The sequence below is a fragment of the Ostrea edulis genome, chromosome 8 (genome assembly GCF_947568905.1).
Source record: "Ostrea edulis chromosome 8, xbOstEdul1.1, whole genome shotgun sequence".
Taxonomy (NCBI): domain Eukaryota; kingdom Metazoa; phylum Mollusca; class Bivalvia; order Ostreida; family Ostreidae; genus Ostrea; species Ostrea edulis.
This window is the reverse complement of record NC_079171.1, coordinates 39,402,519-39,417,106: the sequence shown is the minus strand read 5'-3', so window position 1 is coordinate 39,417,106 and position 14,588 is coordinate 39,402,519. Positions and strand designations below refer to the sequence as shown.

General features: G+C 33.4%; 1 protein-coding gene across 2 annotated transcripts; it reads right to left on the bottom strand.

Annotated features, from left to right (window-relative positions):
* Positions 1-7,276: 7,276 nt before the first annotated feature.
* LOC125662017 (uncharacterized) lies at positions 7,277-14,251 on the bottom strand. Of its 2 annotated transcripts, none has more exons than XM_056146105.1 (4): positions 14,137-14,251; positions 12,200-12,468; positions 8,827-8,973; positions 7,277-7,471 (listed from the first exon to the last, which is right to left on the bottom strand). In XM_056146105.1, exons 2-4 carry the CDS (start codon positions 12,432-12,434, stop codon positions 7,293-7,295), a joined length of 561 nt encoding a protein of 186 aa, XP_056002080.1. In that variant the 5' UTR covers positions 12,435-12,468; positions 14,137-14,251; the 3' UTR covers positions 7,277-7,292. The 2 variants fall into 2 exon arrangements, with proteins under 2 accessions (XP_056002080.1, XP_056002081.1); XM_056146106.1 differs by lacking the exon at positions 7,277-7,471 and adding an exon at positions 8,555-8,747.
* Positions 14,252-14,588: the final 337 nt, after the last annotated feature.

The window sequence follows — 14,588 nt, the reverse complement described above, 5'->3', positions numbered from 1 at the left end:
TAATTTAAAAGAGATAGGATAAATAAATGCATTTTCAGATTCAGCGGAGCGGGAAGTCGGTCATGCATTGAAAGTGGCAAGTCGATACGGATATGAACGACAAATGCACAATTACTCGGTATTTATAGTCGATAAATTATTGGAATAAATCATTTTTACATACTTAAAATTGATCGATCGGCATTAATGATTCAATAGTTCTATAAGGAAATAGAATTCGTCCAGGGGGTCTGACTTGTAAATGAAATGCGAAATCTAGATTCATAATATAAACAATTTGTTTTGTATCTATAGCAATTTAAATGTACTGGGTTATTTGTTATGATATGTTGAAGTCGGCTACATGTATACTGCCTCGCTCAAAATCCAGTTCCAAACACACACACCTGTGTACACATAAATAATGCGTTAAATTAAGTACTCTACAAATTGTCTACAAAACATTTTCGTGTTTTTCTTTTTAGAAATACGCCTTCCCAAATAAATAAAATAAGAGAAGGGTTACGGAAGAAGCGCACACAATGGGAAAAATTCTTTAGCAAGAATTTAATTGCATTTTCTCAATAAAATGCTTTAAAAACTTTAATATATGCTATGTTTACACGTGTGTAAAATCCTCAGTCCGTAACACGAAGAGGTGTGTGTGTGTGTGTGATTCCAATGTGTTTTATTACAGTAGTTTTGATTGGACAATAATAAAGCTAAACGATAATTTACACATCAATAAATCCAAAAACGCTATGTATAATACATACGCGCCTGAAAACAAATAACATAGTGCGGGATTTTTTGAAATTGATAATACAGGGAACGAATTGGAATTATAAGATTCAAACATTCACAAACTGTAACATTTATTTTCTGAGTAAAATATCCAGAATTTGCACATCAAAAAATTTCCCAAAAAGAATGTTTAATCCTATAGTAAATACCCGTATAAGGACATAACGATTGTGTTCATGATGGGATAAAACACAGGGTTTGTAATATAGTTGATCTGAGGAAATGCAGTGGAATACAAATACCCAAAATTGTCGGAATGTTTCATCAGTATTGTGAGTATTCAAAATCTGTTAATGTATTCAGTGACACCCGTGTGATACGTGAATTAAACGTCGACAAAACTTCATCGATGAAAAAGAAATTAACTAGTAGTTTTGTTTTAATCTATCTAGAATGTTTTATTCATTGCTGTACTGTATACTATGTTTGGTTGCCTGTTTGCTTAAAACTCCTTTTGAAACATTTTCACGCATATTCAGGGATCACCAATTGTTATTTTTTAGTAGAAAAATTATGTAATGGTTGCATCATCGTCTTTCAAGAGTGTACTAGAAACTTCATTCCTATTATATATACATGTACACTGAAATTCTTATGATAAAAGCAAGCTCTGGTTAGACACTTTCTATGCATTTGGATTGTCATATTGGGAACTACGATTTTGGAATTATTATTTCTGTGTGTGTAGATTCTGTTTGGATTTATTGTTCACCTACCGTAAGTTAATATTTTGCTATTGTTACAATTTTCTATCAATTATTAATTTTAGATAAATCTTATTAATTGTTTAATTGTCTTTTGTTAGTAAATACTGCCGCGCTATATTAAGGGTTTGTTCTGATCCTTAACAGAATTGGGGGCTCGTCCGGGATCAGAAACAAAATATATATCGCATTTTTCAAGAATTCAAGTTCATTTTTCTGAATTATCGCTTTTCCTAGACAGCAGAGTTTACACCATGTTTTCGGTCACTGAGTTTCTTGTCTCGCCTATTGTTCAGGTGTTCTATGCCTTAAAAATAGATGAGTTGATCAGTATAACTGTACACTTCCGGTCAGAGATTAAATCTGCCATGCGTAAACAAGATATCAAAGTTTTGGTCGCTAAAATACTTGTAGAAGAAAATATTTTTCAGTCATGCGATTTGCCAAAATAATCAGTTGAACCAGCAAAAATGTCGGAATTCGAATAATTTCAGCTAGAATTAGAAAAATTAAAATTAGAAAGAGAAAGAGAATTAGAAAAAATAAAATTAGAAAGAGAAAGTCAGAAAATGCAAATGGAGAAAATAAGAGAGAAGAACGTGAAGAGAAAAAAAAGACCAGAGAAATATGACTGAGCAAAAAAAAAATACAAGCAGGAAATGAGAGAGAGAGAGAGAGAGAGAGAGAGAGAGAGAGAGAGAGAGAGAGAGAGAGAGAGAGAATACAAATTGAATTCGAAAAACTAAAATTACAACAGAAATTTGAAGCCTTGCCTGTCAGAAATGAATTCGATGCAGCTAGAAATATCAGGTTAGTTCCGAAATCTCAAGAAAAAAACAGTTGATAAAATATTTTCGTTCATTTGAAAAAGCTGCAGAAAATTTGAAATGGCTACGGCAGGTTTGGTCCATTATGTTACAAAGTGTTTTGATTGGCAAAGCCGTCGATGTTTACTAGGCGCTTGCCATAGCTGAGAGTTCAGATTATCACAAGGTCAAGGCTGCGATCTTAAAAGCTTATGAATTAGTACCCGAGGCGTACAGACAAAAATTCAGAAAATCTGACAATCAAACATATGTTGAATTTGGAAGAGAAAAAGAAGATTTATTTGATCAATGGTTGATATTTAATAGAATTAATGCCATTTTCAACACCTTTCGTCAACTCGTCTTAGTAGAAAAGTTTAAGGATTGTGTTCATCAAGATTTGAGAACACATTGAGAAGATAGAGGAAGCCGCGGTTATTTCAGATGCCTTGTTAAGAGTGTCTTGAGTATGATTTGTTATTTTGTTGTTGCTTTGATTGATGTACATTGTATATTTGAGTTTTCATTTTCATTCAATTTTTTAAGGGTGGAGGCGTTGTGTATTGCTATTTGCACTAAATAGATAGTTCTAAAAAGTGATGTTTATTTCATTGACACCTGTGACCTAGATTGTTCTAGACTGTGTTATCTTTAGTAGAACGATTACGTAATGGTTGCATCATGTCTTTAAAGAGTGTACTAAAAAAATTCAATCATTTAATTTTACATGTTACACGCTTTTTCATTGGTTGAAAAATTATTGGAATATCGTATTCAACGAAAAAAAAAATGACCGGAGCTACTTTCTTTTGGAATGCCTCAGATAAACTGTAATATCGTAGCCCTTAACGACTATGGTTTCGAATTCCGGCATAATAAGTTTATGAGTGGGTACCGAAACGAGGCTTTCGTACGACGTTACAACAGCTATGACACATTAGAAATTCACTGATAAAACTCGAAAAACCATCCGTAACACTCACTTGTCCACCTGGAAGCCATGACAACCTCAAAAGAACCCTACCAGGCATCCCACGTCATGATTTTGCACGTGTCCCACGCTTTTCCGTTACCGACATCGAACTTTGCACTTAATTTCAGTTCCATTCAACAAAATTCCAGCAATTTTCTCCTCTCAACAGGACTTATCTCTAACTCATCCTTTTAAAACTACATTCTTCAGTCCACAAGAAACCCGTTTGCTCAACAGTTCGTGGAAGTCGCTATTAGGCCTAACGAATTTTTTTTAAAGTTGTGTTTTTGCAAATTACTACGCCAATCTCGAAATGACATAGAATGTAGTCTAAGAATAAATCGTTAATTCAACTCAAATCATATGTTTTATCATATAAACTCAATGTTTTAAAAATATTAATGATGCAGTTTTCCGTCTTTTTTTTTTTCATGGAATACCTCAATCAACGGACCGCCACGGTGGCCGAGAGGTTAGAGCGTTCGCCCCGCATGTGGAAGGCTCGGGGTCCGAATCCCGGCCGCGACACACCGAAGTCGTTAAAACAGGTAGTGACAGTTCCATCGCCAAACGCTCGGCATCATGTGTGAATGTCACGGGTCCTCGGAGATGACCTTAAAAACGGATGACCCGTGTCAAGTAGATGTGGCACGCTAAAGAACCTTCATTGCTCAATGGCCGTAAGCGCCGAGCATAGGCCTAAATTTGAAGCTCTTCGCCGGTCTTGGTGACGTCTCCATATGAGTGAAAAATTCTCGAGTGAGACGTTAAGCAAGATACAATCAATCAATCAATTCAACGAAAAAATAATAAATCCATTCCTTAATTCCTATTATACTTACACTGAAATTCTTATGATAAAAGAAAGCTCTGGTTAAACACTGTCTATGCATTTGGATTATCTTCCTGGGAACTACGATATTGGAATTATCATTTGTGTGTGTGTATAGATTCTGTTTGGATTTATTGTTCACCTACCGTAAGTTAGTATTTTGCTATGGTTACAGTTTACTTTCGGGAGGTCCGTTGTCTCTTCCCAGGTACATTGTATCTGTGTTCTCTCTTCCACCAATAAAAACTGGGCATCACCAGATAACTGAAAAATTGTTGAGTGTGGCAGAAAACATCAAAACAATCAATCAATCAAAACTATGTTGTAAGAGTTACCCCTCTTAGCCCAATCTCCAGTGTCAAACGTTCTTTTTTGCGCATCTGGTGCGTCAAAATTGATACCATATAAGTTTTACATTACGACCCATGGGTCGAGGCCTCTGCTGGTGGACTGTTAGTCCCCAAGGGTCTCTACAGCCCAGTAGCTAAGTACTTCGTTACTAGCTTGAAAATACCGATGTATATTTAATTACTGTTATAAAATTTAGAAATTCATTTCAAGATTAAGGATTATCTCCCTAACGCATAGTTATTATCCTTAGACGAATTTGACTCCACTTTTTCTGCACACTGTTTTCCCCTAAAATAGCTCTAAAACTTAATTGTTATTTCGGATTTCAAACATTTCGGTTGAGCATCACTGAAGAGACATTATTTGTCGAAATGCACATCTGGTGCATCAAAATTGGTACCGTATAAGTTTTACATTCTGACTCATATGAACATTGCTGGGGAGTTCAGAAAGTTCATTACAAGACATCCTGAACTAGAAGCTTACGTTGACAGGATAGTGAGGTAAGATGATATATAGAATACGTTGTTGATGATACTCTGTTTTATATGCATTAAAATAAAAGATGATATGCAATCTCGTGCGGATAAATTGGACTTATGATCATAATAATGTTTGAATTTTGTTTAAAATTTGTTGTTACATGTACATTAGCTTATATAATATGGATGAAAATAACAACAGTAAAATATTTATGTTCATAGTTCTTTGTTAATCTACTAGTTTAATTACTTTAAAAAGCATTTGGGCAGTGCATATTTAAGCTTAGGTGTTGAGAATATCGGGAGCCCATAATAAGCAGGTCAGACACAATGATACTGACAGTCTCCTGATTTAATTATATTGTTCTATAAAGCTATACAAGGTAGCTAAATTTAGCTATATTGCTCTATAAAGCAATGCAAGGTAGCTAAATTTAGGTATATTGCTCTATAAAGATATACAATGTAGCTTAAGTTAGCTAAATTGTTCCATACTGATATACAAGGTAGTTTGATTTAGCTAAATTGTTCTATAGATATACAAGATTATATACATTTTAGTTTGAGTTTATTTTCACGAGTTTCCTTTGATTTAATGTTGTGTTTTGTTGTTGCTGTGTATTGTTACTGTTGTTCTTAGTGAATTGATTAAGGTAAGTAAATACGAGTTTAAGTGCTTAAATTTGTTTGAAATTTGGAAATATTTTAGGGAAGTATTCTTAACAATGTTCACTCCTCAGCAGTGTTTGATGACTTTCACATCTGGGAAGAATTTGTTTATATCATAGATTTGGTTTTCATGTCAGAATATGTAAAGCAATTTCATAGTATTTATATCGTACATTCAAAATTGACAATTACTTTGGCTCAGTGGTATTATGGAGAACGATAGTTCATGTGCGAAGAATGTGAGTTCAAACTCCAATTCGCCATTCACAGTTTTACACCAATCTCCACTTTTCACGTAGTTTTCATTGCAACTCAGCTGAGTAAACATGTTTTTCTTTAAAACATATGTAATTTTACATTGTTTACATTGAGTAAACATAATTTTGTAAAATGTGGATACATTGTAAAATTCATTTTGATTTCAATTCATATTTAAGAATCAAAAGCATCTTTATGATAGTAATTTAAAGATTATAATGGTTTTTAATTTGGAAATAAACAGTGTTATTATTGACAGAAAGTGACTTGAGTCAATTAGACTCATTTTAATCCTACAATATGATTTAAACAAAACGATCTTTACTACCTTTTTAATCATTTCTCCCGCTGAGAACCCTTTCATCATCACATAGCAGCCGAAAACAAGTAAAGTTCCATTAAATTTGTTTCGTTAATTTGATATTCATCCAGAGTGTGGCTCAAAGAAATAGAATCATTTAATCACCGAAATCTGTTACTAAACGAAACCAATACTACTTATAATGTCCAACATTGTTGCCTTGTTTACTTGTAATATATTGAAATTATGGATTTTTCAGATAAAAGGTGGATCCTCCCACAGTCAGGGGAAATTATGTCATCAGATATACCTCATACTACTGGTTAAATCACTTTCAGGGGGCGTGGAAATGTCTGGTATTCCTTGCCCTCAATTTCCACGCCACATAAAAAGAAACGATATTCAAACAGTTTTAGGCATCTATATGGTAACCTGTGCTAAGGAATGAAAGAGAACCCACTGGAAAATCTTCAGCTGCAATGGGCATGCAGTGTACATGTACAAAACCTTCCTCCGTTATTTTAAAACAATTATATCGCATTGTATATTTAATAGCTATTTCAACATGTTGTGAACAATGCTCGTAAGAATTTTCATTTGCATAGTATGTCAATTTAACGACTGGAAATTCCATTTTGAAGGTAACCTGAAAGACCTGTGATTCTCGATTCTGTTTTTTTATAGGCAGATTGTTTTGCGATGGGGCAACCACTACATATGTTTGAGAAGATCATGACACGAGCAGGGCTCGAACTCACGAACTGCCAGCTACGAAGCAAACGCTCTAACCAGTGGCAGATCTAAGAGGTGGGGGTTAAAACTATAACGTTCAAGAAAATGAACGAATGATGAGACTCGTGAGTCTATCTAAACCTATCCTACAAAATCTCTATAATCCAAAAGCCTCCGGGTATTTGCCCCATGAAAACACCACCAGAACACCTTTCTGAACAGCTGGCGCCCCCAGTCAAAATCCTGGACCGCTCCTGCAATAACCACTGAGTGACCACGACCAGCGGATGATTCTTTAAATATTGGGCAGCTGAGTGGGGTATTGGTTAAGACATGACGTATTTTTTAATTGCATACAGACACCAATCACATCAATGAAAACAAATTCCAGAGGTATATGTTTAATTGCAATTAATGTCAAACACAAGCGACATGGCGGCCATACAACACGTGACCATACTGATGACGGACAACACGTACGAGAAGTGTAGGTGTTCCGACACAGCTACGTCTCCAAGGTTTAGCATGTCCTCCATCTTAGTAGCACCGAATACCACAATGGGGATGAAAATTAACACAGCTGAAAAATAAACATAAACACGGCTAAAAGGTAAACAAATGAAATTCTACAATAGATTTATTACAAGGATAGATTTACTTTACTGTGAAATGATGGACATCTAAATTTTACATACCAAATAACCTAGACAAATCATTATTGTTTTATTTTTGTAATTTAATAGTATTATGTTTACATGTAAAGTACTTTTAGGTATTTAGGTACATGCATGGCTAATAAGAAAGAATTCAGTAATTTTATTCCATTTATTGACTACAAAACAGTCTCAATGGAATGTTGAACAAAAGTTTACACATTATCTTATTTAAGAATGAAATCGTATCAAATATAATACTGCTAATGATATAAAGAATAGCAATAATACCATCACTACTACTAATATTATTATTAATTAAGATATCTGCGGAGCGAGCCATTTTATAAACCAAACACAAGTAGTGGACCGTACATGTATGTCTATACTGACATGTTTAAAATGAAATCAAACCCAACATTATGTGTAGAGATAAAACATCAACCTGGTGTGTAGAACAGTTATATATTGTTTGTATACTCTGGTGCGCCTTTTTCAGAACTGTTCACTGATGTGGAAACGTTACCAGCTGTAGGTGAAGTGACACCAATTTAGACCTATTTTTACTGCTCAGGGCCGTAGCAGTGAGGGTTCTTTACGGTACATGTACCGACGCCTGTAGCTTGTGTTTATAAAGTCATGTCCGAAAGACCCGTGACTTTCACGTCCAGTACCGGTAGATTGGCGGAGATCTAGTCACTTCCTCCTTATTTTAAATTTCTTATCTTTGGCGCTGCTCCGGGATCAAATTCTTTTTATGATTCAATAATTCCAAAATCAAACATAATAATGAAATTATAAATTTATATTCACCTCTTTTTTTCCAACATCGCACCAGAAATATATTTAGGAATTTGTAAAATCGATATCATTGGATATCATTGTTGGTGTTGAGTTTTGATTCTAGACCACAGGCTTAGCCTGAAGAATAGACTGAAATCAAATTTTGGATTGCTTATCTTCTATGATTTATCTAACACGGCTGTTTAAAAACAAATCAAATACAAACAAGCACTGAATTTTTTTATTTGAGAATTTTGTCAAAGGTTAATTGGATTCGAAATTTAAACTCAAGTCTATTCTCCGTTTATGGTCATGAGCCGTCAGATCTACATGCTGGTTTCGATGATCATATAATGATACAATATTCTCCGTTAATAAAATGTTTAGGTACTTCTCGGTTAGTTAAACCATCGTATTAACCTACAAAATGGTCAATAATTGTATATCAAAATACTTTAAATAGGTAAGAAAAAAAGAAAGAAAAACAAATGATATTTACCGGCAGTCACGGTTAAACACACACAGCTAATGAGGACTATCCGGTTTCTTTTTTCCATCATAAAAATATAGAAACCCAGTATCACAGAGACCAAAAGGAGAGATCCAAAACCAACGGACGCCGTTGCCTGAATCCACCTAAACCATTCTGAAAATGAAATCCAAAGACATGAAGTAAAAAGAGCAGTGCTAAAAAGGTCTGATGGATAAAGTATATAATCACTGATGAAAGTTTTACCTGAATATTTTTGCTCCTTCTTTAAATAATAATTGAATTATGCTATCGTAACGATTCTTAAGTTTACATCGATATACACAAAAAAGCAACACGTGTACACAACATATATTAAACCATCTGTAAACAACATGTCTCAACAACACGTGTAATCAACATCACGTGTAAACTTATATCAACGCCAAGTGAATGCAACATATATAAACATCACGGGTAAACAACATGCACATGTATTGACAACATATGTAAAAACACAAAACATGTAATCAACATATATCAACAACATATGTAAAAATATAATGTGCAACCAAGGCACAGTGTTGTTAACATATGGTAATAAATTATGCTGATGGCTTTCAGATACCTGGCCTTTACATTAGCCTCAGTTGATTCATACTGAAATGCAACGTGAAGATAACGAACAATGACCATTCTCATGACTCCTATAAGCAATACAAAATAGAGAGTTGGGCAACCACGGACCCCTGGATATACCAGAAGTGGGATCATGTGCCTATGAGAAGTAAGCACACCCTGTCGACCTGTCACACCCAACGTGATCCCTATATTTTGATCAGGTAAACGGAGTTATCCCTAGTGAACATCCGTCTGTCAAGATCGTCTTAACAATCGGTAAGAAACACGTCAGAGAACATTTGACCAAATGACAAGTGCTATGGGCAAACTAGATTGTTATAACGACCATATAATTTGCGAAGTGCTCATTTTCAACGAGACTGTTGGAAAGAACGTGTATCAACATGTATCAACAACATGTGTAAACAAATTGTATCAACATTTTATGGTATCAACAAAGGGTGCATCAACAGCACTAAAGAGCATATATGAACAACGGGTGTCAACAATATGATAGTCACAAAATTGAAATTGCATCCCTACTTACGGGAGTGACTTCCTCAGCTTTTGCACACAACCGCGTTGGATGTTACATTGTGTAACTGTAGGTACAGGTCCGATACAAATCGGAATTCATCGAATGACACGTGCTCTCGACACCTATGTCGAGTGTGCGAGACATTCGAGAAGTTCCGATCGGGTCTGATACTTATTTCATTATCCAAATATATTATACAATTATTACGAAACCTATCCAGTTAGAAATGTTTATGCCAATTCAAAATTTCAAAGGGTTTGGAAAGAACTACCTTTTATGGTGAAAGGATTATTTAATTAAAATCTTTCTTTTTTTTAATCTGCATGATTTTACCGTTTCTATTTTATCCAATGTATCATCAACATTTTGTAATCTTCTGGACGTGTATTACAAATTCATAATTAATGATACAGGTATTCGAAACTTAAAACTTATTCAAATGTTGATTATTCATCAATTTTGTTGATATATTTTTAAAAACATGATGCCAATTCTTAATTTCTTTTTATTAATGTATAATTCACCCGAAATTCTCGAAACAAATTTTGCATTTTGGCCAGTGATTTAAAAAAAATTGATTTATAACTCCCACATTTTAAAGTTACGTTTTGTATTTTAAGTCAATACTTTGTAACTTATGTGCATTTTTGAAAATTGACAATCTTCAAAACTTTAAAAATGTAGATGATAAGCTTATCATTTAATAACTTTAAAGTGATAATTTAATAACGAAGCTGATTGGATGAAAAATGCATTTGATTTCTCAGTAAAAAGAATATTTCTCCGGGGTTCATCTGCACTAAGCACGCGGGACTACTTTTCTTTGGAATGCATCTTCCCCGTTCTAACTTAGCGCTATTTATAGAACGAGAGTTTCCACACAAGCATTGTAAACAAAATGTATTCGATTGATTTTTTTCATTGCTACCAAAATTAAACACAACCAAAGATATGAATAAATTACAAAATTAATTTAAAAGAAACAACACGCAGTGATGACGTGGCAGAATAGTCAACCTGATGACGTAGACCACTGACTGGTAGAAGAAGACATGTACAAGAGTTCCCAGTATGCATCGTCTGCTTTAGGAATTCGATAACAGATATGAGCAAGCGGCGACTTTTGATCTTGGAAATATAAATGAAATTGAACTACGTGATATGAAGAGGTGTTAAGCGTTTTCCTTGATAATGAAATGATTCCTAGTTGCACCCCACCGTTCCCATGACACAACAAGTGTTCAACGTATTCTTCAATACAATGCGGCATACATCCAGCCGCCGCTTGTTCTAATTCAGTTTCTGAACCATTGCACGTTTAATTTGGCGTTTAATTCTGCACAGTAACTCGACCTGACCTGAAAGCACAGCCAGTTTTGATGTTATTTGGATTGTTGCGTACAATTCATGTATTCCTACGCGCCATTTCAAAAACGTTAATTGAAGTTTTTTTAATGTAAAACTTACATGGTACCAATTTTGATGCACCAGATGCGCATTTCGACAAATTATGTCTCTTTAGTGATGCTCAACCGAAATGTTTGAAATCCGAAATAACAATGATGTTTTAGAGCTATTATAGGCAAAAACAGTGTGCCAAAAAAAGTGGAGTCAAATTCGTTCAAGGATAAGAGCTATGCGTGAGGGAGATAATCCTTAATTTTGAAATGAATGTCTAAATTTTATAACAGCAATTAAATATACATCCGTATTTTCAAGCTAGTAACGAAGTAGTTAGATAGTGGGCTGTAGAGATCCTCGGGGACTAACAGTCCACCAGGGAAAAAAACAATTTGTTTTTCTATTCTAAAAACATTATCAAATGATAAAAAATAAAAATTATGTTTCTTTTCTTGATACATGTATCAAACGAAAATTTGGATGGAAAACTTTATCATCAATGCTTTGCGAGCATTCCGTTTAATTTTTCGTCTGATACATGCATCAAGAAAAGAATTAAAAGTCTCATCTCTTAATTCCGTGTAATAAATGCAAAAAAGTAATTATTTCTCTCCAGGTCTCTGGCATTTAGGTTTTCCTATGCCTATACTTTTAGAAGACACGAATGCATATTAGAAACATTGTAGGTCAATAACAAGCAATATTACCCCTGCTTTTCTAATTTCATAATTGCCCGTCAATGTAGAAATTTAAAATATGTTTCCAAAATAAATAACAATACGTCAAAGCTCATGTGTGAACATCTTTAATGTTAAATTGTTAGACTTCTTCTTTTTGTCTTACCCTTTTCATCCTCGATACTTCCGCAAACAGTAAGGACTGGAGACTTTTTACACAGTCGCCACAATCCAAAAGTATACGCCGTTAAGCTTGGTGAAGTGCCTTTGAACCAAAAAGGTGTAGCAAAGCTAATGAGATTCAGTGACAGGGAAATGAGGTTGAGGCAGAATCCTAAGACCGAAAATCCCGAGGAGTCGCCGAATAACGTTCCGTGTTTGTTGTACTTAAAATATACCATGGTACTAGGTATTTCTTATTTCAGCGACGTGTTGCTGGAAACAATATATATATATATATATATATATATATATATATATATATATCCAAAGTATATACATGTATATATATCAAAAAATGAATGAAGGAATCAGCACAGTTGTTTAGGTAGTACAAAGTATTTTTCATGATTTATTGTCTCCGGAATAATAAAAAAAAAAGTTGCTTTGTTTGCAAATAAGATACCATAGAGTCCAAATTCCACTGTGAAACGAATATCTAAGACACATGCCTGAACGACTCAGACAAACGTTCTAATCTTTTAAATAAAAAAATATTATGAAAATTAAATACGTTATTTGTTAATATTTTTAAATGCACGGATCAAAACTTTTTAAAAATTGTCGATTAGATAAAAGATATATTAGAGAAATATATTTTAAACAGAAATTGAAATGAAATGGTCAAAATTCAGAAATATTACGATTTTTTCAAATTCGAACAAACCCCAATTTGAATTCTAAAAACGTTGCCATAGAGAACACTGTAACCAGAATACCACACCCCCTTGATTTAAAATGGTTTACAAATTAAATGAACTTATAAAGGAAACTAATTTCTTAATGAAAAGTACACACAATTAGCAACAATATGATTATTATTATTATTAATTTCCATCAATTTTGATCGATACTTTTTCCTTTCCTTTTAATCTATTCTACATATCTGAAATTTGGTCATTTCATTTCAATTTCTTTTTAAAATATGCTTCTTCAATATATTGCTTTTCTATTTGACATGTTTTTTGAAAATGTTATTCGTAGATTTAAAAATATTAACAAATAAAGTTTTCAATTTTCATAAATATTTTTTCTAAAAAATTAGAACGGTTATACCCGAGTCTTTAGGTATATCTTGTTAGATATTCATATAATTTGATTTTACTTGTTACAGGCAATTGGATTGGTTCATTTCACGTTATCCGCATTCAACAGAATTGCCCATTACTCCAACTATATGACGTTATAGGAATGACGTTGTAATACTTTTGGCCGTTCAGTTTCCATTTTATATCTACAGCGACATTGGTCTGCGTCATAAAAAAAATTGATTTTTTTTCCCTTTAGAATTATTGATAAAAAAATATCAAATGCGGTTTAATAAATGAAATCATAAGGAATGAAAATAATTTTTATTTGTTTTATGCGATATGAAGTAAGTTAGGACAGTTTACGCAATTCTATAACGTCTAAACTGCTCCAACTTACTTTATATCGTATAAAAGAAAAGAAAATCACTTTCATTCCTTATATAGCGAACGTTAGACTCTAGAATCTCTTATTGGCAAACAAAACACTATTTTATCATTCCGGGAAAAATCACAAAAATATATATAAAATAATTGAGAGCTTGAATTATTATTGCGATGGTGAAAGCATTCTTCAAAAGTCGACTTTTAACTAAAATTAGATAAATATTTGGTGTAATGAGTTACCTTAAATAATGAAAAAAAAAGTGTATATATATATATATATATATATATATATATATATATATATATGATTTGATAACAACAATAAACATCTCTTATCCTATGCTTTTTTTTTTAAAAAAATGGCATGATTACATATATTCTACAATTGAAACAAAGGTGAAAATGACAATAATTAACCAAACAAATATGAGTGTACATTTTAGTATCCCTGAATATTAATATGACGTACGTGCACATGGATTAAACCTCATTACGCCTAAGAAATGAAATCAACTGAACAAAATGAAGTATATAAAGAAAAATGTCCAGCGCGTGTCACCATGACAGCGTCATATCCTGTTTGGATATTTCTTTAACCCAAAGAAAGAAAAGCTTATATTTTCCCCGTCGCTTTAAAAGTAAACACTTTTTCAGATTCAGTAGAGCGGAAAGTCGGTAATGCATTGATAATGTCAAGATGAGACGGATATGAACAACAATGCACCATTACCCGGTATCTACCCGGTATCTACCCGGTATCAAAAGTCGATGAATAATTGGGATCAATTATCTTTTAAATACTGAACTTTGATCAATGGGCATTGGTATTTTGGTAGTTCTACAAGGGCATGGAATACCAATGAGTCTCAGGGAGTCCAGCTTAACAATGTAGATTTATAAAATAAACAATTTACTTTGAAT